This window comes from Pseudochaenichthys georgianus, unplaced genomic scaffold (assembly GCF_902827115.2).
Source record: "Pseudochaenichthys georgianus unplaced genomic scaffold, fPseGeo1.2 scaffold_1821_arrow_ctg1, whole genome shotgun sequence".
Classification (NCBI taxonomy): Eukaryota; Metazoa; Chordata; class Actinopteri; order Perciformes; family Channichthyidae; genus Pseudochaenichthys; species Pseudochaenichthys georgianus.
In genome coordinates this window covers 1-24,682 of record NW_027262586.1, presented here as the reverse complement: position 1 = coordinate 24,682, position 24,682 = coordinate 1, and the positions used below count along the sequence as shown (strand labels likewise).

General features: G+C 43.6%; 1 protein-coding gene across 1 annotated transcript; it reads left to right on the top strand.

Moving 5' to 3' along the window:
• Positions 1–4,356: 4,356 nt before the first annotated feature.
• LOC117441605 (serine-rich coiled-coil domain-containing protein 2-like) lies at positions 4,357–22,499 on the top strand (the record flags this gene model as incomplete). Its single annotated transcript, XM_034077670.2, has 10 exons — positions 4,357–5,498; positions 5,880–6,044; positions 6,344–6,567; positions 8,326–8,490; positions 10,922–11,012; positions 15,839–15,908; positions 17,806–17,889; positions 18,507–18,603; positions 21,970–22,044; positions 22,413–22,499. Coding segments are annotated over exons 1-10 (2,169 nt in total), but the record flags the coding sequence as incomplete, so codon positions are not given.
• Between the last annotated feature and the right edge of the window lie 2,183 nt (positions 22,500–24,682).

Sequence of the window (24,682 nt, the reverse complement as noted above, 5' to 3'; positions counted from 1 at the left end):
CAGGTCGTTGGTTACGTCAGGTTGTTGTTTTCGTCAGGTTGTTGTTTAAGTCAGGTCGTTGTTTACGTCAGGTTGTTGTTTTCGTCAGGTTGTTGTTTACGTCGGTTGTTGGTTTCGTCAGGTTGTTGGTTACGTCAGGTTGTTGTTTACGTCAGGTCGTTGTTTACGTCAGGTTGTTGGTTACGTCAGGTTGTTGTTTACGTCAGGTTGTTGGTTTCGTCAGGTTGTTGTTTATGTCAGGTCGTTGTTTAAGTCAGGTCGTTGTTTACGTCAGGTCGTTGTTTACGTCAGGTTGTTGTTTTCGTCAGGTTGTTGTTTACGTCGGTTGTTGGTTTCGTCAGGTTGTTGGTTACGTCAGGTTGTTGGTTACGTCAGGTCGTTGTTTACGTCAGGTCGTTGTTTACGTCAGGTTGTTGGTTACGTCAGGTTGTTGTTTACGTCAGGTTGTTGGTTTCGTCAGGTTGTTGTTTACGTCAGGTTGTTGTTTACGTCAGGTCGTTGTTTACGTCAGGTCGTTGGTTACGTCAGGTCGTTGTTTACGTCAGGTCGTTGGTTACGTCAGGTTGTTGTTTACGTCAGGTTGTTGGTTTTGTCAGGTTGTTGGTTACATCAGGTTGTTGTTTTCGTCAGGTTGTTGGTTTCGTCAGGTCGTTGTTTACGCCAGGTCGTTGGTTTCGTCAGGTTGTTGGTTTCGTCAGGTCGTTGTTTACGCCAGGTTGTTGGTTTCGTCAGGTTGTTGTTTAAGTCAGGTCGTTGTTTACGTCAGGTTGTTGGTTTCGTCAGGTCGTTGGTTACGTCAGGTCGTTGTTTTCGTCAGGTTGTTGTTTAAGTCAGGTCGTTGTTTACGTCAGGTTGTTGTTTTCGTCAGGTTGTTGTTTACGTCGGTTGTTGGTTTCGTCAGGTTGTTGGTTACGTCAGGTTGTTGTTTACGTCAGGTCGTTGTTTACGTCAGGTTGTTGGTTACGTCAGGTTGTTGTTTACGTCAGGTTGTTGGTTTCGCCAGGTTGTTGTTTACGTCAGGTTGTTGTTTACGTCAGGTCGTTGTTTACGTCAGGTTGTTGTTTACGTCAGGTTGTTGGTTTCGTCAGGTTGTTGGTTTCGTCAGGTCGTTGGTTACGTCAGGTTGTTGTTTTCGTCAGGTTGTTGTTTAAGTCAGGTCGTTGTTTACGTCAGGTTGTTGTTTTCGTCAGGTTGTTGTTTACGTCGGTTGTTGGTTTCGTCAGGTTGTTGGTTACGTCAGGTTGTTGTTTACGTCAGGTCGTTGTTTACGTCAGGTTGTTGGTTACGTCAGGTCGTTGTTTACGTCAGGTTGTTGGTTTCGTCAGGTTGTTGTTTACGTCAGGTTGTTGTTTACGTCAGGTTGTTGTTTACGTCAGGTTGTTGGTTTCGTCAGGTTGTTGTTTACGTCAGGTCGTTGTTTACGTCAGGTCGTTGGTTACGTCAGGTTGTTGTTTACGTCAGGTTGTTGGTTTCGTCAGGTTGTTGGTTACGTCAGGTTGTTGTTTTCGTCAGGTTGTTGGTTTCGTCAGGTCGTTGTTTACGCCAGGTTGTTGGTTTCGTCAGGTTGTTGGTTTCGTCAGGTCGTTGTTTACGCCAGGTTGTTGGTTACGTCAGGTCGTTGGTTATGTCAGGTTGTTGTTTACGTCGGTTGTTGGTTTCGTCAGGTTGTTGGTTACGTCAGGTTGTTGTTTACGTCAGGTCGTTGTTTACGTCAGGTTGTTGGTTACGTCAGGTTGTTGTTTACGTCAGGTTGTTGTTTACGTCAGGTCGTTGTTTACGTCAGGTTGTTGTTTACGTCAGGTTGTTGGTTTCGTCAGGTTGTTGGTTTCGTCAGGTCGTTGGTTACGTCAGGTTGTTGTTTTCGTCAGGTTGTTGTTTAAGTCAGGTCGTTGTTTACGTCAGGTTGTTGTTTTCGTCAGGTTGTTGTTTACGTCGGTTGTTGGTTTCGTCAGGTTGTTGGTTACGTCAGGTTGTTGTTTACGTCAGGTCGTTGTTTACGTCAGGTTGTTGGTTACGTCAGGTTGTTGTTTACGTCAGGTTGTTGGTTTCGTCAGGTTGTTGTTTACGTCAGGTCGTTGTTTACATCAGGTCGTTGGTTACGTCAGGTCGTTGTTTACGTCAGGTTGTTGGTTTCGTCAGGTTGTTGGTTACGTCAGGTTGTTGTTTTCGTCAGGTTGTTGGTTTCGTCAGGTCGTTGTTTACGCCAGGTTGTTGGTTTCGTCAGGTTGTTGGTTTCGTCAGGTCGTTGTTTACGCCAGGTTGTTGGTTACGTCAGGTCGTTGTTTACGTCAGGTCGTTGGTTTCGTCAGGTTGTTGGTTTCGTCAGGTTGTTGGTTTCGTCAGGTTGTTGGTTTCGTCAGGTCGTTGGTTTCGTCAGGTTGTTGGTTTCGTCAGGTCGTTGTTTACGCCAGGTTGTTGGTTTCGTCAGGTTGTTGGTTTCGTCAGGTTGTTGGTTTCGTCAGGTCGTTGTTTACGCCAGGTTGTTGGTTTCGTCAGGTTGTTGTTTACGTCAGGTCGTTGTTTACGTCAGGTCGTTGGTTACGTCAGGTTGTTGTTTACGTCAGGTTGTTGTTTTCGTCAGGTTGTTGGTTTCGTCAGGTCGTTGTTTACGCCAGGTTGTTGTTTTCGTCAGGTTGTTGTTTTCGTCAGGTTGTTGTTTACGTCAGGTTGTTGTTTTCGTCAGGTTGTTGGTTTCGTCAGGTCGTTGTTTACGTCAGGTCGTTGGTTACGTCAAGTCGTTGGTTACGTCAGTTTGTTGTTTACGTCAGGTCGTTGTTTACGTCAGGTTGTTGTTTACGTCAGGTTGTTGTTTACGTCAGGTCGTTGGTTACGTCAGGTTGTTGGTTACGTCAGGTCGTTGGTTACGTCGTTTGTTGTTTACGTCGGTTGTTGTTTACGTCAGGTTGTTGTTTACGTCAGGTCGTTGGTTACGTCAGGTTGTTGTTTACGTCAGGTTGTTGGTTTCGTCAGGTTGTTGTTTACGTCAGGTTGTTGGTTACGTCAGGTCGTTGGTTACGTCAGGTTGTTGGTTACGTCAGGTTGTTGTTTACGTCAGGTTGTTGGTTACGTCAGGTTGTTGTTTACGTCGGTTGTTGGTTACGTCAGGTTGTTGTTTTCGTCAGGTTGTTGTTTACGTCAGGTTGTTGTTTACGTCAGGTTGTTGGATACGTCAGGTTGTTGGTTACGTCAGGTTGTTGGATACGTCAGGTTGTTGTTTACGTCAGGTTGTTGTTTACGTCGGTTGTTGTTTACGTCAGGTTGCTGTTTACGTCAGGTTGTTGTTTACGTCAGGTTGTTGTTTACGTCAGGTTGTTGTTTACGTCAGGTTACCGTTTACGTCAGGTTGTTGTTTTCGTCAGGTCGTTGTTTACGTCAGGTTGTTGTTTACGTCAGGTTACCGTTGTGTTGTCTATGTTCTCGTCAGAAAGCATCTGAAGTAACTCTCCTCACAGAATGTGTCTCTGACTCAGCAAAGTAACAATTACATGAAATTAAAACACACTCCCATCCCTGTAGAGCTGGAACAGGCAGGCCTGGTTTACACCGCCTCAGGGTGTGTGTGTGTGTGTGTGTGTGTGTGTGTGTGTGTGTGTGTGTGTGTGTGTGTGTGTGTGTGTGTGTGTGTGTGTGTGTGTGTGTGTGTGTGTGTGTGTGTGTGTGTGTGTGTGTGTGTGTGTGTGTGTGTGTGTGTGTGTGTGTGTGTGGTGTGTGTGTGTGTGTGTGTGTGTGTGTGTGTGTGTGTGTGTGTGTGTGTGTGTGTGTGTGTGTGTGTGTGTGTGTGTGTGTGTGTGTGTGTGTCCTCTGCGTGTGTGTGTCCTCTGCGTGTGTGTGTCCTCTGCACACACATGCCTGGAGGCTGCAGATCAGTTGAGATGCCACGTGTGATTTTTCCACTGAGTCAGCGCTGTTAATTATTTATTACAGAGGCTTTGTGTGTGTGTGTGCGTGTGTGTGTCATAAATCTCTCAACAGCATTTCCTACAGATTACACGTGAAGATAATCGCAAACACTTGTTGAACTTCACACTTAAATAAATGCCCCCAGCTATTATCTTGAATTCTTGAAGAAAACGTGTTTAAAGTTAATTGGGGGTAAACTATATAAAAACATAAATGAACAAACTCAGAACAGAGCGACAAATAGATCCGTGTTAATCTGCAGAAGAGCTAGCCAACGTTAGCTGTTAGCTGCTACCATCCGTTGGGCAGCGCAGTCCTGCTTGGCTAATGCTAACGGCTAATGCTAACGGCTAATGCTAAAGGAGGTTCAATTGATTTGCATTGTGGTGTTTAGGCTCTCTCTGTATGCTAACGTGACAACACTTTTTTCCTCTCTCTCTCCCGTCTCCTAGCATTTCCAAATCCCCGGTGAAGGAGGTGCGGTCTGATGTCCGCCCCCCCTCTCCTCGCCATGCCCACCATGGTCTCTAGGCTGCCCAAATTTGGGTCGAAGCCCAAATCCTCCACGCTTTCCACAGCTAGCTCCACCAACACCCGCCTCACCAACGGGTTCTACCATCACCCGGGCCCCGCGGGGGTCAACGGCTCCTCGTCGTACACTGCTCCGACCCCCGTGAAGCAGAATGGATTCATCCGAGTGCCGACAAAGTGGCGGAAAGAGAACGAAGAGGAAGGCGGAGCAACTGGGATTCGATCCTCTATTAACAACAACAATCATCAGTTAAACCTCCAAGGAAAAACCGCCACTTCTTCTACTGGAAAGGGAAGGGGCTTCGGATTCCCCTCGTCTTCGTCACCTTCGCCGCAATCCAGCCCCCGGTTACTTCCTGTCTCCAAAAGTGCATCGAAAACGGCGTTAAATGGAATAAAACCGGCAGTGAATGGCGTTTCTGGTTCTACGGTTTTAAACGGAACAAAATCTACGCTAATGGGTGTTTCTGGATCTGGATCTAGACCCCGGATCGGTTCTCTGAGGCAGCCGGGTTTCTCTCGTCCCCGAAGTGGAACCGGACCTGGTTCTGGTCCCGGTTCCGGTTCCCGCTCCGGTTCCCCGTTATTAAAGAAACCTCCAGCGAGTCGATCTCACTCCAGCGACAGCCTGGGAAAAGCTACGATCCCGCTAACGGAAAACGATCGTTTCCGTTCTCGTAGCCTCAATCAGGTCCGCCAACAACCCTCCCCCACCCTGAATCCCACCCCCTTCCCCACCCTGAATCCCTCCCCTTCCTCCCCCTTATCTCACTCCTCCACCAACATGGCCACCGCTCAAATCCCCCCTAAAGGAGTCTTGGTGAAACTCAAAAGTCAATCAAAATCTGGACTCCTGCCCCTAAAGAAGCCCCTCCTCCTGCCCCCCAGCACTGGTCCCGCCTCCAAGCCCAGCGGCATCAGCTATAGGCTGTCACGCCCGTCGCTCATCAAGCAGCCCCGCCCCCTCAGAGTGACCACAGCTAATGGGAGCGGACAGGAAGTGAACCGAGAACCAACGGCTAGAAGGAACTCCGTGGAGACTCCGTCGACTACAGAGAACAGCCCAGGTGGGAATCGTTATTAACGTGATAATGTTTGTAAACATCGTACAAAACACGAATTTCTTCTGTTAGCATTTTTTTTATTTGATCTCAACTCATCCCTGCCTTTAAATAAATTATCAATTATAAACATTTGCAAATGTATAAACCATCACATGTCTCTTTCATTTGATCATTGTTGATGTCATCTTATGATCGTACAAAAAATCTCCAAAAATAATCAACATATTCCCGTAGACTTTTTATATTTTCAAAAAAAAAATTTGATATATTTTTTAATTCAAATGTTATATTTTTTAATTAAAATGTATATATACCCTCATATGTCTCTTTCCTCATCTTATCTGTATCTTTCTACTTTCTTATTTAATTTCCCTCACTTTGTAGAAAGCCCCCCGGAGGCTCCAGAGAGGGGGCTGTCGGCAGAAATGGTAGCCCAGAGAGAGGTGTCGATTCTGGGGGAGACGCTGGAGGACATGAGCCTCTCCTCCAACTCGTCTCTGGATAGAAACGACACGAGTCAGGAATACATGGACGACTTCGACAACCTCGGTAAGAACACACTTTGAGATGTGTTAGGAGTGGGTTGGTGCGACTTTAAAGGCAATTTAAGTCATTTATATTATAGGGTTATGGTTTTTTCAGAAATGTACCATATTTCTGAAATTCTTTGATGTCAAAATGATGAGTATGAGGGTACATTTACATATTTCCTGCATTAACAAGAAACATCTATGTATGGGATAAAACAGATATTCTCTAAGATGAGAAGTTGTTTTTGTCTGATTTTACTTTTTATTTCCCCCACAATGTCCCTAATTCCCCGTCTCATCTCATGTTGTGTTTTTTAGGAAACGGAGGGATGGGAATACTTCTTCTCTCCTCCAAAAACGACGAGGACGACTCGGGGCTCGACCAATCGTGTGCCAGGTTCAATGAAGAAGACAAGATGGCCGTCAGCGGCGTCTCGAAGGCAGGTCTTTGCTTCCTGGACGACGGCGTGGACTGGTGCGCCGAAAACCGTCTCAGACTCCCTCACCGCAGGAGGTCCAATCAGCAGGAGGACCACGAGCAGGTACCGGCACTTTAAATTAATTTGAGAGAAAGAAAGTGGACATTTTCAGAGATTTTAGCCGTACATCTACCAGAAAATACTTAAATAACGTAATGAATTCCTCTTTGGCTGAGTTTTACCTTCCTCCTGCTGACAAACAAACCAAATCTAAACCCTGTTGGCAGAGGGACTAGAATAAAATAATATATATTGATGGCAGACAGGTGAGTTTAAGTAGAAGATAAGAGTCGTGCTGGTATGATTTAACTTCACAAATATTATAAATATGCAATGACTCAGTTTAGCCTCACCCACAGAAACTGTGACACACCTATCTCACTGTGAAGCATTTTCTAACTTCTGATTATGAGTGATCCTTCAGAATAAAAGCCTCTCTGTGTGTATCTCCTGTATGGATTATGAGTGTGATCCTTCAGAATAAAAGCCTCTCTGTGTGTATCTCCTGTATGGATTATGAGTGTGATCCTTCAGAATAAAAGCCTCTCTGTGTGTATCTTCTGTATGGATTATGAGTGTGATCCTTCAGAATAAAAGCCTCTCTGTGTGTATCTCCTGTATGGATTATGAGTGTGATCCTTCAGAATAAAAGCCTCTCTGTGTTTATCTCCTGTATGGATTATGAGTGTGATCCTTCAGAATAAAAGCCTCTGTGTGTATCTCCTGTATGGATTATGAGTGTGATCCTTCAGAATAAAAGCCTCTCTGTGTGTATCTCCTGTATGGATTATGAGTGTGATCCTTCAGAATAAAAGCCTCTGTGTTTATCTCCTGTATGGATTATGAGTGTGATCCTTCAGAATAAAAGCCTCTGTGTGTATCTCCTGCAGTGGCGGCGCCAGAGTATTTGTGTTGGGTAATCTCTGGTAGGGCTAACCCATACAGCGGTGGGGCTCAAGTCAGTATTTGTAATGTAATTACATACACGCTATATCGCTCCCCTTGACAGTGAAACGCACGCGTGAGGCTTTTATTAGTCTCCTTTTAGAAATATACAATTAATCCTAGAAGTTCTGCTGTCTGTCTGCAATTTACTCGCCGCGAGTTTGGGGACTTTTCACTGTAAACGTGACGAATCAGTAATGCATGACGCAGCAGACCCAACGTGTCGTTGCTCTGATTGGCTGTAGGTCTGTTCAAATTGCATTCGGAGGCATTTTGATCTGACCGCGGCCGCGCTGATATTATAACGCGAGAGAATGTCCACACCTTTAGTGTATACAACTCCCCCACTACTTAGACTATTCCTTGCACCCCTCTAGCATAAGCCTGAATGGTCTCAACCATATTGCGTCAGTAACGTGCACTTGTTGTTACAACAGGATCATTTTGTGTGTTGTGGACACGACCGGTAGATTTTCGCAATCCGTGTTCTCAACACTTTTCATGGATTTCTTGGTATGGCTGTAGCCTACCCCAGCCATACCCTGGCGCTGCCACTGATCTCCTGTATGGATTATGAGTGGAATCCTTCAAAAATAAAATCCTCCATGGATGTATCTGCTTCAGAATACACTGATATACAGAATGCTACAAAATAAAAGCCTTTCTCTGTGTATGAGTGTAACCTTTCAGAATAAAAGCCTCCCTGTGTGTATCTCCTGTATGGATGATGAGTGGAATCCTTCAGAATAAAAGTCTCTCTGTGTGCATCTCCTGATGATGAGTGGATTCCTTCAGAATAAAAGCCTCTCTGTGTGTATCTCCTGTATGGATGATGAGTGGAATCCTTCAGAATAAAAGTCTCTCCCCTCTCTTTAGGGCGGCTCCTCTCTGGACCTCTCCCCCTCGGACAGCTGTGGGTCGGGGGGGACCTACCTGTGGGACGAGGAGGGTCTGGAGCCCATGGGGGGGGGAAACGTCTCCATCCACTCCAACAGCAACAACCTGCACATCGGGAGCTTCGACTCCGACCTCAACAGCATTGTGAGTGTGAAGGAAAAAGCTAAATTAGCTCAAACATATTTGAACCATTTGAGGGTTTTATTTGTCTTGTCACACATAAACTAGAAAACAACCTGAAACGTTGATGTACTCTGGGATTATAATCTCACAAATTAATGATGATGTATGAGAATAATAATAATAATACATTGAATTTATATAGCGCCTTTCATAACCTCAAGGTCGCTTTACAAAGAAACATACAAGGACAAGACATAAAAAACATAAACATAAAACAGGGGGCAGAAATGGAAGTATAATTTGGGGGGGGGGGTGGGAGTGAGTTATTGTTGGAAGGCGATGTTGAACAGATGAGTTTTAAGGGTTGATTTGAAAATGTTGAGAGAAGGGGCGTTGCGGATTTCTGCAGGGAGGGAGTTCCAGAGAGTGGGGGCAGCGACACTGAAGGCACGGTCCCCGAAGGTGCGGAGGCGTGAATGGGGAATAGAGAGCAGGCCGGAATCTGAGGATCGCAGGGTGCGGGACGGGATGTATGGGTGTAGGAGATCTGTGAGGGACTGAGGGGAGAGGGCACGGGGGGACTTGGAGATGAGGAGGAGGAGTTTGTAGGTGATGCGGGACTTGACCGGGAGCCAGTGGAGGTTGAATAGAGTGGGGGTGATGTGCTGCCAGGGCTTGGTGCGTGTGAGGACCCTGTCAGCTGAGTTCTGTATGTACTGGAGCCTGTTCAGGGTTTTGCTGGGAACCCCGGACAGGAGTCCATTACAATAGTCCAGGCGTGAGGTAATGAAACAATGTATCAGCTTCTCAGCAACAGAGTCGGACAGTGATTGCCGGAGTCTTGAAATATTTCTGAGGTGGAAGAAGGCTGATTTTGAAATGGATTTGATGTGGTTTTGAAATGAGAGGGTTGAATCCAAGACAACACCAAGGTTGCGGACCTGAGGGGATGGGGAGATGATGGAACTGTCGATGTTGAGGAGCAGATCTCCAACCTTCCCGAGCAGTGCCTTGGGGGCCACAACCATGAGCTCAGTTTTATCACTGTTTAGTTTGAGTAGATTGGTGGTCATCCAGGTTTTAATTTCGTGGAGGCAGTTGATTAGTGACTGAGGGGGGAGATGGGCAGAAGGTTTTGTGCTGATGTACAGTTGGGTGTCGTCGGCATAGGAGTGGAAACAGAGACCATGGATGATATCACCAATCGGAAGGATGTATATTGTGAATAGAAGGGGACCGAGCACTGAGCCTTGGGGGACTCCATGGTTGACAGAGGCACAGGGGGAGCTGCAGCCAGCGTGTGTGACAAACTGTGTCCGGTCCGAGAGGTATGAGTGGAAGAAGGAGAGGGCGGAGTCAGTGAGGCCAAGGAGTTCAGACAGGCGGGTGAGGAGGATATTATGGGAGATGGTGTCAAAGGCTGCAGAGAGGTCAAGGAGAATTAGTGGAGTGATGGAGCCTGAGTCAGCTGCGATGAGATGTGAGATGTGATTTTGATCAGGGCAGTCTCGGTGCTGTGGTGGGAATAAAATGATGAGGTGGATCCAGCATTGAATACAAATACACAAATACAAAACAAGATAATTTGACTTGTTCCTAATTATCCATTGAGCATTGATCGACTGTCACCGTGTGAGCAGCTGATTCGTTAGTGTTGTTGTTGTTGTTGCTGCTGAAAACAGGAGGCAGAGTTTAATATTCCTGACGCCTCCATCCTACTTTAGTCCAGTTTTGTCTCCAGATTGAGTCATCTTGTGTCGGTGCCAAACACATCGTGCAGAGAACTCACTGATCCTGGAACAAGCAGAAACAGGCTCTAAATGTCAGCGTTTACACGAGCTGCACATTTTTAACCCAGTCTGAACTCGAGGGTAAAACTTCTAGAAGCTGCTGCTGCTGAAAAGTGTTTACTTTAACATTAAATCAACTCCGTCTCACATGTCTGATGTTATAACCACCTTTATTTTAGTTAAAAAAAACCTCTCTCACCTGAAAACATGTCGAAATCTATATAGAAAATAAATAAAAAAGCTAAATAAAATGGATGAAGCCAAATATTTTGTAGAAAATTAAATGCAAATGTTTTAAATAATATAATAACATATTTTAAATAAAAAACATATTTGAAATGCATAAAAAATCAGGAGAAAACCGTATTTTTTTGGAATAATTAATATAATTATTTAAAAAAGTCAGGATAACAACAGGCAGTAAAAAAAGTAAGAACAATTAAACATTTTGTGGGTCCATGCTCAGTATTTTGTTCCAACGTTTATTTTCCGAAATCAGGTGAAGTTTCTGTCCATAGGTAAGTAATGAAAAAGCTTCCTTTACCTCTGAGCTCGGCATCAGATTATTCAGTCCTCTGGCGCCCTCTGGTGTCTGCTGGAGGAACAGCACAATTTATCAATAAAGCACTGTAAATACAAGTCTCTATTTTTCTTTATTTCAGGACGTTTTGGAAAACCTTGAATCTTGTGATCTGGACGATGACGACCTCATGTTGGATGAAGATCTGCCGGAGGATGACTCCCTGCGCAGCGGTACATTTTACATTACATTACATTGCATTTAGCTGACGCTTTTATCCAAAGCGACTTACAATAAGTGCGTTCGACCTACAAAATACAAACTTGAAGAAAACAGAATCATATAAGTACATCAGGTTTCATAGAGCAAAAACATTTCAAGTGCTACTCAACTGGCTTTAGATAAGCCAGCCCTTTATTAGTATATAAGTGCTTTGTTAATAGTTCTATCCTCGAAGTGGAGTCGGCGTGGTGTGGGAACATTTAGGAAGGTTGAAGACCAGACGAGCCGCTGCATTCTGAATGAGCTGCAGAGGTCGGATGGCACATGCAGGCAGACCAGCCAGGAGGGAGCTGCAGTAGTCTAGGCGTGAGGTGACGAGAGCCTGGACCAGAACCTGCGTGGCTTTCTGGGTCAGCTGGGGACGCATCTTCCTGATGTTGTAAAGCGTGTATCTGCAGCAGCGGGTTGTAGCAGCGATGTTTGCAGTGAATGACAGGTTGTTATCTAGGGTCTCACCCAGAGTCCTTGCAGTCTGAGTCGGGGAAACAACAGAGGTGCCGATGTTGATTGTTGGGTCAAGAGTGGGACAATTTTTTCCCGGAAGGAAAAGCAGTTCAGTTTTGTCAAGGTTGAGCTTGAGGTGATGAGCAGACATCCACTGAGAGGTGTCAGCTAGACAAGCAGAGATGCGTGCGACGACCTGGGTCTCTGAGCGGGGGAAGGACAGAAATTAGTTCGGTGTCGTCAGCGTAGCAGTGGTATGAAAAACCATGCGGGATAATGACTGATCCGAGCGAGTTTGTGTACAAGGAGAAGAGGAGGGGACCAAGAACAGAGCCCTGAGGGACCCCTGTAGTTAATTGACAAGGGTCGGACTCCGACCCTCTCCAAGTGACCCTGTAGGTGCGGTCTTTGAGGTATGAGGTGAGGAGGGAAAGTGCAGAGCCTGAAACTCCAAGTTCTTGGAGAGTGTGAAGGAGGATCTGATGGTTCACCGTGTCGAATGCAGCAGACAGGTCCAACAGGATGATGACAGAGGAGAGGGAGGCTGCTTTAGCCGTGTGCAGTTCCTCAGTGACAGCAAGGAGAGCAGTTTCTGTGGAGTGACCTGCCTTGAAACCAGACTGGTGCGGATCCAGAAGGTTGTTCTGATGGAGATAACAGGAGAGTTCAAGTGTTTTAGACAGGAACGGGAGGAGAGAGACAGGCCTGTAGTTTATAACATCAGACGGGTTGAGAGTGGGTTTCTTTAGGAGAGGGTTTACTCTTGCCTCCTTGAGACTATTTTGGAAAGTGACCAGAAGTTAGAGAAGTGTTGATGAAATGGGTGAGAATTTAGATCTAATAAAGTCACATAAAGTACAATAACTGTATGGATCCCCAAAAACTATTATTTAAGAGCTCTGATGTACGATACAATCCACCAGAATCTGCTTTATGTTGTATAAATGTGAAATCAGGCAAATAACCCAAAGCAGACAGAGCAATATATTCTCAAATTAGCAGCTAAAATTGTTAGTTTTTTAAAATTTCGGTTCAATTTAGAAACTAAAACAGGTCAATTTAAAGTAACAGTTTAGAATCTAACAAGCTTAAACATTTCAGTTCATGTTATCCAACAGATCAATGCAGCACTTTATTTCAGGTAAATTAACAGTTTGTTTCGCAGCTAAAACAGTTTAGTTGTAAAAAAACATTTATGTTTAGTTTAAATAACAATCTTCAGGCAGCTAAACTATTGATAAGCAGTTAGCCAGCCGTCAAATAGCAGTTAAACAGTTGGTTTTATTTCAAATCTCCAGGCTTGTAAGCTAACAGATATTTAGCATCTTAAACAATTAGATTCAGGTAAGCTAACAGTTTAGCTTAGCCGTTTAGCTTCGAAAACATTTTAGTTAAGCAGCAGAATGACTTGGTTTTGTTAACTAGCAGTTATATTTAGCTGCTAAAACAATTTAATCCAGGTTATTTTAATGTCAGTTAAGTAGCTTGAATAGTTTGTTTGTCTGTTTGAGATAAACTAACTGTTCAGTTTGTCAGCTTTAAAAAGTAGTTTCAGGTTAGCTCACAGTTTAGCTAGCAGCTAAAACTTGTTTCAGTTTAGATGTTAGAAAAGTTCGTTTTATTTGAAATACCAATCTTCAGGCAGCTAAGCTAACATGTAAACACAAACAAATAAATCAACAGCTATGCAGTTAAACAGCAGTTGAAACAGTTTGTTAGCTAACAGATATTTAGCATCTTAAACAATTCGAATTGGTTAACATGCTAACAGTTTAGCTTAGCCGTTGTTTAGCTTAGAAAACATTTGAGTCAAGCTGCTGGATGACTTGTTTTTGTTAGCTAGCAGTTATATTTAGCTGCTACAATAAGGTTAGCTAAACTGGTTATGAGCTTAAAGAGTGTGTAAATATATATCAGTTAGCTGAAATAGTCTCAGTCAGGTTAGCTAACAGTTCACTTTAGTAGCTAACTAGTTCATTTTAGTTTAGCTAACAGTTAGCATTTCAAACGGTTAGTTTACCATGAACTGTTGAGTTCATCGTCTGAGATAATGTGGTTTATATTAGTAAGCCATTTAGTTTAGCTGCTTTCAGGTTAGCTAACTGTTTAGTTTATCATTTAAATCTGTTTCTTGTTAATAGTTAGTAGCTAAAGAAAGGTAGTTTAGATTAGCTCACAGTTTATTTTAACAGATATAAAACTATAGTTTAGCTACCAGTTAAATTCAGATTAGCTATCGTTTAGTTCACAGTAACAGTTTAGCTTCAGTTTTTAATCTATAATCTGATTATCCCATGCTAGAAAGTGATAGCAGGACACCTTCTGCATTATGTTCTATTAGGATACTGCACGTGCCTTGTTTTCTACCGTCGACAGACTAACTAACCCCCCAGTGTCAGTAGCCTCTGAATTTGTATCCACCAGGGCGTGCAATGACTTTGCCTTCTTCACTGACAACATTCAGAACATCAGACAAGCAGCCAGTCCCTCTGCATCAGGAACAGCAAATGTGTTGTCCCTATGTCCACCTAACATCAATTCAAACACCATGACACAATTCCATCAGATTAATGATAAAAACCTAGAGGACATTATTCAACTTCTGAAGTCCTCCTCCTGCTGCCTTGATATTATTCCAACAGGGTTTTTCAAAGATGTTTTTCGTTGCATGGCCTCAGATCTACTTCATATAGTAAACAAATCTCTTCACTCAGGTGTTTTTCCACAGGCCCTGAAAACTGCAGTCATTAAACCGCTCTTAAAAAAGAATAATCTAGATGCTTCAGTAATGAACAATTACAGGCCCATATCAAACCTCCCATTTCTAGGTAAAATCATTGAAAAAGTTGTAATTTCTTGTATTTAAATAGTTGTTTCGATGTGTTCCAGTCAGGCTTTCGTCCAAACCACAGCACTGAGACTGCTCTTGTAAAGGTCTTTAATGACATCCACTTAAACACAGACAGTGGTAGAACTTCAGTGTTAGTATTATTAGATCTCAGTGCTGCGTTTGACACTGTTGACCACAGCATATTACTAGACCGACTGGAAAACTGGGTGGGACTTTCGGAAACAGTTCTAAATTGGTTTGAATGCTACTTAAAAGACAGAAACAACTTTGTTTCTATAGGTAAATACACATCTTAGTTGACAAATATGACATGTGGGGTTCCTCAAGGCTCCATCTTGGGGCCTCTTCTCTTTAACATCTACATGCTACCACTGGCTCAGATAATGAAGAACAACAAAATAAGTTACCATAGCTATGCGGATGACACACAAATTTACGTAACAATTTCACCAGGAGACTATTCTCCAATTCAAACACTGAGTAAGTGCATTGAACAAATCAATGACTGGATGTGTCAGAACTTTCTCCAATTAAACAAAGATAAAACTGAGGTAATGGTTTTTGGAGCTAAGGCAGAACGTATAAAAGTTAGCGCTGAGCTTCAGTCTGCAATGTTCAAACCAACAGATAGAGCCAGACATCTAGGTGTAGTCATGGACTCTGACCTGAGTTTCAACAGTCACAGTAAAACAGTTACTAAATCAGCCTACTATCACCTAAAGAACATATCTAGGATTAAAAGACTAATGTCACAGCAGGATCTGGAGACACGTGTCCATGCTTTTATCTTCAGTAGACTGGACTACTGCAATGGTGTCTTCACAGGTCTCACTAAAACATCTATTAGAAAGCTGCAGCTGATTCAGAACGCCGCTGCTCGAGTCCTCACCGACACTAAGAAAGTGGATCACATCACTCCTGTTCTGAAGTCTTTACACTGGCTTCCTGTGTGTCAAAGAATAGATTTCAAAATACTGCTGCTGGTTTATAAAGCACTGAATGGTTTAGGCCCAACACACATTACTGACCTCCTGCCAAATGATGAACCATCCAGATCTCTCAGGTCTTCAACGTCTATAGGTCCTGCAGGTCCGCTGCAACTCTGACTACTTTTTAATCCAGACTGAAGACTTTTCATTTTGTCGCTGCTTTTAATTGAACTATTCACATCTTAGACTGCACTGTAACTTTTATCCATGTACTTTTTCTTTTAATGTTTATTTTATTAGCTTTTCTTTTTAATGACTGATTTTAAATGCTATTTTCTTAATGTCTTTCGTTTTTTGTAAAGCACTTTGAATTGCCTTGTGTTGAAAAGTGCTATATAAATAAACTTGCCTTTCCTTAAAAGGATTTAAATACGAAGTGCTAATTACAGTGAAATCCACAATGTCAGCCTGTTATTGTGATCACGTTTATTGTGTTAATTATATATATCTTTACTGTAAATAAGGAGTGTGTGATGTGTGTCTCTGTGTGCAGACGGAGAGGGGTTGGCCCACATGGCTCAGTGGAGGATGAGGCAGCTCTGCTGGGGGAACGACAACGAGAGGTCAGAAAACACACTTATTTATCTTTATTCTGGGTTCCTTTAGATGAAATCCAGCTGATTTGGATTTTGAGAAGTAACAACACAGCTCACAAATACTATAATGCCTTCCAGAGATTGGCTGGACTGTGTTTAAGGGACATAGAGTGCCACAGTGACGCGTCCTAAAACCCTGAAGTAAACTCCTTCCGGTTCCCTCGACAAAAAAGCAAAGCAGTTTCTCCATAGGATTTAGGAAAATACGTGGAAATCAGGGTTACGTTCCGATAATCCAAAAATCAGCTCCTAAGTTCTAACCCTATCTCCTATTCCTTGACCTCTGAGTGAAAGGTCACGGGGTTAAGGGATAGTGCATAGGAGAATTCAAAAGGACTTAGGAGAAGAGACTGCAGTACTTTAGAGAATCCGAATGCACTTTCACTATCCGACGTGTTTCTGATGCGCCAGCGGACGTCCTGACTGTGCGTCTGCTGCTGTGGGGAAATTATGGAAACTACAATTTTCTATCGAGCGGACTACAAACATGGATGCTCAAAAAGAACGCGGGACTGCTGTAAACTCATCTGGAGACTCTGCTCCGTGCTCTGATGCTGCTGCTCTGCTTTATGAACGGGGACAACAGAGAAACATATTCTTCATGACGAAAGTTGGAATTAAATAAAAAAGGAAAGTGAAACTTCTGCTCGTCCCCTTCTCCCTCCGGTCCACGTTAATACCAATGATCCCAATACGTATGATTGATGAAAAGATCTTAAATCAATACAGATGTATTTATTATAAACGTTAGTCCTGAACATCTATCACTGTGTATATCACCATTCAAACATCTTTTAGAAGTTGAACAAACCCCGCACAGCTCAGTAAAGACTGAAATGTTGACTTTATTTGATCTTTTCAGTGAAAACTAACGTTCATATTTATCTCTTTGATTATAATACTGATGAACGTTCAGAACAAAGCACTTTGGCAACTTACCACATACGTTTTAAAAAGCTTAATAAGCACCGTAACTTTCATGATATCATTTCTCCGTCATAATCGGTTGTTTCCGTGAACGGCCGACGGTTGAGTGACGGCAAATGCTGCAGCTGCAATGCATTGTGGGGCAGCATTTTCGTCTCTCCTCTCGGTGAGGGAGGTCCAGTGGTTCCTAAGCTAAAGGAGGCTATAAAGGAAGCTTGAAACCTCCTTTCCTTTCATTTGGAGAATTGGAAAGGCTCTTAACATGGCTGCCACTGAGGGACTTCCGGGTCATTTCACTTGGTTAGGAAGGGTCCTAAGCTAAATGGACTATTGGAACGCAACCCAGGTCTGTGGTCGAGACACATTTAAGAGACGGATCACGTTTTGTTCATTCGGATAATCTCCACATCTCTTCGAGCTATTTTCCAAAATCCTATGGAGAAATTGCATTGCTTTTTTGTCGAGGGCACCGGAAGTGGTAAAATGATAACTTACTTCCGGTTTTAGGACGCGTCACTGTGGCACTCTATGGTAGTATACCATCAATCAAAACAATTTTATATATACGTTTGTAGTCATTGTTGTCTAATAATTGGTTGTCTTCTCCGCCTGTTTTGTGCTTCTTGTTGTATTTTGTTCTCTAATTATTGTAAGCAATTCATTTAGTTATTGTTAGTCTCCTGGCCCATCCTGACACATTCCTTATTGTTCATTATATGGGTCGTATCTGTGTGGTCAAATGAAATGGGTAAAAGATTATAAAATGCACCTAGAATCGCATAAAAGTCAAAGATACACACACAGCTCTAATTGTATTCTTTTCATAAATGTTAGCTCATGAAGCAACAGTGCAGTAAGAGAGAGGAATAAACTAAATGTTTAATTTCTGTTAGTATTAACAGAAGTCATGCTAACAAACGCTTCCATTGACCTGCAGTGATCTGGAGAGCTACAAGCTAACGGAGGATCCGGGGAACAAGAGGACAGACGGAGACCTCATCCTGGACTTTTCTTCCTCAAGGTGACTCAAAACATATTTAGCATCAATCTGCACTGAAACCACAGCTCACTGTTCCATATATGAGTATTTATTTAAAGCCAACTGTCGTGTGTTTTCACCAGCTTCAATAATAATTTTCTTTATAGATTATTTCCTGGTAGTTTTTCACTGGAAGCCAATCCTCTTTATTTATTGAGTTTTTAAAAGGGTTTTTCTCAGTGCCAATTGACATTACATCTTCTCCTCCCATAGAGAAATATGTCGTGGTGTATTCGGATCATTGTAGGTAATACTAGATCATTTCCGGGGTAATATTTGGCAAAAAATACCAGAACTTCCAAGATTTAAAATAGTAAAGTTTACAAGAAAATAACCGGATTATTCTGTGATTTTATAAAATCATACATTTGAACCCAAAATAAGCCCTTTCTCTCAAATAATCAATCTTGTAATTGACCTATTTTATATTAAATAATATATTTACAATATACATATTTCTTCTTGTTAATTTAAAAATATTCCTTTTTAAATATACCACTTTTATTCTCGCGATGTGGGAGCTTTTGTCATGAATTAAAAAGTTGTTTAAAGCCATACAGTATTTCATGCTGTCCCCTGATCCTCCTCCTCTTCCTCAGTCCTCCTGTTGATCTGGGTCCAGATGTGGAGGACTTGGCTGAAGACTGCTCAGCGGTCAGATCTCAGCTGGAGTTCCTGCAGAAGTTGCTGCTGCAGGTCGGTAAAGCTACAGGAAAAAACAACAACAACAACGAGTGAAATAGAAAGAGATGCAACCGCCACAACATGACTACAACATGACTACAACATGACTACAACATGACTACAACATGACTACAACATGACCACAACATGACTACAACATGACTACAACATGACCACAACATGACTACAACATGACTACAACATGACTACAACATGACTACAACATGACCACAACATGACTACAACATGACCACAACATGACCACAACATGACCACAACATGACTACAACATGACTACAACATGACTACAACATGACACAACATGACTACAACATGACTACAACATGACTACAACATGACTACAAACCCGACACAACCATGACTACAACCACTACCACAGCATGACTACAACATGACCACAACATGACTACAACATGACTACAACATGACCACAACACGACTACAACACGACCACAACATGACCACAACATGACTACAACATGACTACAACATGACTACAACATGACTACAACACGACTACAACACGACCACAACATGACCACACCATGACTACACCATGACTACACCATGACTACAACACGACCACAACACGACGACACCACGACTACAACATGACTACACCACGACCACAACACGACTACAACATGACCACAACACGACTACAACACGACGACACCACGACTACACCACGACCACAACACGACCACAACACGACCACAACATGACCACAACATGACTACAACACGACTACACCATGACCACAACATGACTACAACACGACTACACCACGACTACAACACGACTACACCATGACCACAACACGACTACAACACGACTACACCATGACCACAACATGACTACAACACGACCACAACACGACTACAACACGACTACAACACGACGACACCATGACTACAACACGACCACAACACGACTACACCACGACTACACCACGACTACACCACGACCACAACAGGACCACAACACGACTACAACATGACCACAACACGACGACACCACGACTACACCACGACCACAACACGACTACAACATGACCACAACACGACTACAACATGACCACAACACGACTACAACATGACCACAACACGACTACAACATGACCACAACACGACTACAACACGACGACACCACGACTACACCACGACCACAACACGACTACACCATGACCACAACACGACTACAACACGACTACACCATGACCACAACATGACTACAACACGACCACAACACGACTACAACACGACTACAACACGACGACACCATGACTACAACACGACCACAACACGACTACACCACGACTACACCACGACTACACCACGACCACAACAGGACCACAACACGACCACAACACGACTACAACATGACTACAACACGACGACACCACGACTACACCACGACCACAACACGACCACAACATGACCACAACATGACTACACCATGACCACAACATGACTACAACACGACTACACCACGACTACAACACGACTACACCACGACCACAACACGACTACACCATGACCACAACATGACTACAACACGACCACAACACGACTACAACACGACTACAACACGACGACACCATGACTACAACACGACCTCAACACGACTACACCACGACTACACCACGACTACACCACGACCACAACAGGACCACAACACGACTACAACACGACCACAACATGACTACAACACGACTACAACACGACTACACCATGACCACAACACGACTACAACACGACTACACCATGACCACAACATGACTACAACATGACCACAACACGACTACAACATGACCACAACACGACTACAACATGACCACAACACGACTACAACACGACGACACCACGACTACACCACGACCACAACACGACTACACCATGACCACAACACGACCACAACACGACCACAACACGACTACAACATGACCACAACACGACGACACCACGACTACACCACGACCACAACACGACCACAACATGACCACAACATGACTACAACACGACTACACCATGACCACAACATGACTACAACACGACTACACCACGACTACAACACGACTACACCACGACCACAACACGACTACACCATGACCACAACATGACTACAACACGACCACAACACGACTACAACACGACTACAACACGACGACACCATGACTACAACACGACCACAACACGACTACACCACGACTACACCACGACTACACCACGACCACAACAGGACCACAACACGACCACAACACGACTACAACACGACTACAACACGACGACACCATGACTACAACACGACCACAACACGACTACACCACGACTACACCACGACTACACCACGACCACAACAGGACCACAACACGACCACAACACGACTACAACACGACCACAACATGACTACACCACGACCACAACACGACCACAACACGACCACAACACGACTACAACACGACCACAACATGACTACAACACGACCACAACACGACTACAACACGACTACACCACGACTACACCACGACTACACCACGACCACAACATGACTACAACACGACCACAACACGACTACAACATGACCACAACATGACCACAACACGACTACAACACGACGACACCACGACTACACCACGACCACAACACGACCACAACACGACTACAACATGACCACAACACGACTACAACACGACGACACCACGACTACACCACGACCACAACACGACCACAACACGACTACAACATGACCACAACACGACCACAACACGACCACAACACGACCACACCACGACCACAACATGACTACAACACGACGACACCACGACTACACCACGACCACAACACGACCACAACACGACTACACCACGACTACAACACGACCACAACACGACCACAACACGACGACACCACGACTACAACACGACCACAACACGACCACAACACGACTACACCACGACTACACCACGACCACAACACGACCACAACACGACCACAACACGACCACAACACGACTACAACACGACCACAACATGACCACAACACGACTACAACACGACTACAACACGACCACAACACGACCACAACACGACTACAACACGACCACAACATGACTACAACACGACGACACCATGACTACAACACGACGACTACACGACGACACCATGACTACACCATGACCACACCATGACTACACCATGACTACACCACGACCACAACACGACTACAACACGACTACACCATGGGTCTTTTTCCATCCTTTTTATCAAAGTTCAATTCGCTCAGTCTGAACACCGTCAGATTGTAGTTTTATGAATTCAAATGTTTATTATAATAACAGTGTGTGGATGTTTTTCAGGAGGAAGACACAGACGAGGACACTCTGACCACAGAGACTCTGAGTCCTGAGAGCGAGTCCAGCTCCGACTCTCAGGTATTCGGTTTCATTCAGACTTTCTACATTCAGACCATCATTTAGGGTTAGAGCATTGACTCACAGCGACGTCTGGTGATTTGGGTTCAAACGGCTCGAGACGCCAGATGGATTATTTTCCCTCTGCTATTATGGAATCTTACCTTTCCCAGAATCTCCAGTCTAACTCTGTGTGTGTGTGTGTGTGTGTGTGTGTGTGTGTGTGTGTGTGTGTGTGTGTGTGTGTGTGTGTGTGTGTGTGTGTGTGTGTGTGTGTGTGTGTGTGTGTGTGTGTGTGTGTGTGTGTGTGTGTGTGTGTGTGTGTGTGTGTGTGTGTGTGTGTGTGTGTGTGTGTGTGTGTGTGTGTGTGTGTGTGTGTGTGTGTTCAGGTGCATGTTCTCCTTCAGGAGGTGCAGCAGCTCAGAGAGGATTTGAGGAGCAGAGATCGAACCATCGCTCAGCTCACCCTGCAGCTGGTAAATATATTAATATTAACCCTTAAAAATAAATAAATACAAAACTGATCATCAGCAGGAGAGGACTCTTTAAAGTAGAGACACTACATGCTGATATACACCTGAACATCAGCAGGAGAGGACTCTTTAAAGTAAAGACACTACATACTGATATACACCTGAACATCAGCAGGAGAGGACTCTTTAAAGTAGAGACACTACATACTGATATACACCTGAACATCAGCAGGAGAGGACTCTTTAAAGTAGAGACACTACATACTGATATACACCTGCACATCAGCAGGAGAGGACTCTTTAAAGTAGAGACACTACATACTGATATACACCTGAACATCAGCAGGAGAGGACTCTTTAAAGTAGAGACACTACATACTGATATACACCAGAACATCAGCAGGAGAGGACTCTTTAAAGTAGAGACACTACATACTGATATACACCTGAACATCAGCAGGAGAGGACTCTTTAAAGTAGAGACACTACATACTGATATACACCTGAACATCAGCAGGAGAGGACTCTTTAAAGTAGAGACACTACATACTGATATACACCTGCACATCAGCAGGAGAGGACTCTTTAAAGTAGAGACACTACATACTGATATACACCTGAACATCAGCAGGAGAGGACTCTTTAAAGTAGAGACACTACATACTGATATACACCAGAACATCAGCAGGAGAGGACTCTTTAAAGTAGAGACACTACATACTGATATACACCTGAACATCAGCAGGAGAGGACTCTTTAAAGTAGAGACACTACATACTGATATACACCTGGACATCAGCAGGAGAGGACTCTTTAAAGTAGAGACACTACCTACTGATATACACCTGAACATCAGCAGGAGAGGACTCTTTAAAGTAGAGACACTACATACTGATATACACCTGAACATCAGCAGGAGAGGACTCTTTAAAGTAGAGACACTACATACTGATATACACCTGGACATCAGCAGGAGAGGACTCTTTAAAGTAGAGACACTACATACTGATATACACCTGAACATCAGCAGGAGAGGACTCTTTAAAGTAGAGACACTACATACTGATATACACCTGCACATCAGCAGGAGAGGACTCTTTAAAGTAGAGACACTACATACTGATATACACCTGAACATCAGCAGGAGAGGACTCTTTAAAGTAGAGACACTACATACTGATATACACCAGAACATCAGCAGGAGAGGACTCTTTAAAGTAGAGACACTACATACTGATATACACCTGAACATCAGCAGGAGAGGACTCTTTAAAGTAGAGACACTACATACTGATATACACCTGGACATCAGCAGGAGAGGACTCTTTAAAGTAGAGACACTACCTACTGATATACACCTGAACATCAGCAGGAGAGGACTCTTTAAAGTAGAGACACTACATACTGATATACACCTGAACATCAGCAGGAGAGGACTCTTTAAAGTAGAGACACTACATACTGATATACACCTGAACATCAGCAGGAGAGGACTCTTTAAAGTAGAGACACTACATACTGATATACACCTGAACATCAGCAGGAGAGGACTCTTTAAAGTAGAGACACTACATACTGATATACACCTGAACATCAGCAGGAGAGGACTCTTTAAAGTAGAGACACTACATACTGATATACACCTGAACATCAGCAGGAGAGGACTCTTTAAAGTAGAGACACTACATACTGATATACACCTGAACACCAGGAGGAGAGGACTCTTTAAAGTAGAGACACTACATACTGATATACACCTGAACATCAGCAGGAGAGGACTCTTTAAAGTAGAGACACTACATGCTGATATACACCTGAACATCAGCAGGAGAGGACTCTTTAAAGTAGAGACACTACATGCTGATATACACCAGAACATCAGCAGGAGAGGACTCTTTAAAGTAGAGACACTACATACTGATATACACCTGAACATCAGCAGGAGAGGACTCTTTAAAGTAGAGACACTACATACTGATATACACCTGGACATCAGCAGGAGAGAACTCTTTAAAGTAGAGACACTACATACTGATATACACCTGAACATCAGCAGGAGAGGACTCTTTAAAGTAGAGACACTACATACTGATATACACCTGAAAATCAGCAGGAGAGGACTCTTTAAAGTAGAGACACTACATACTGATATACACCTGGACATCAGCAGGAGGGGACTCTTTAAA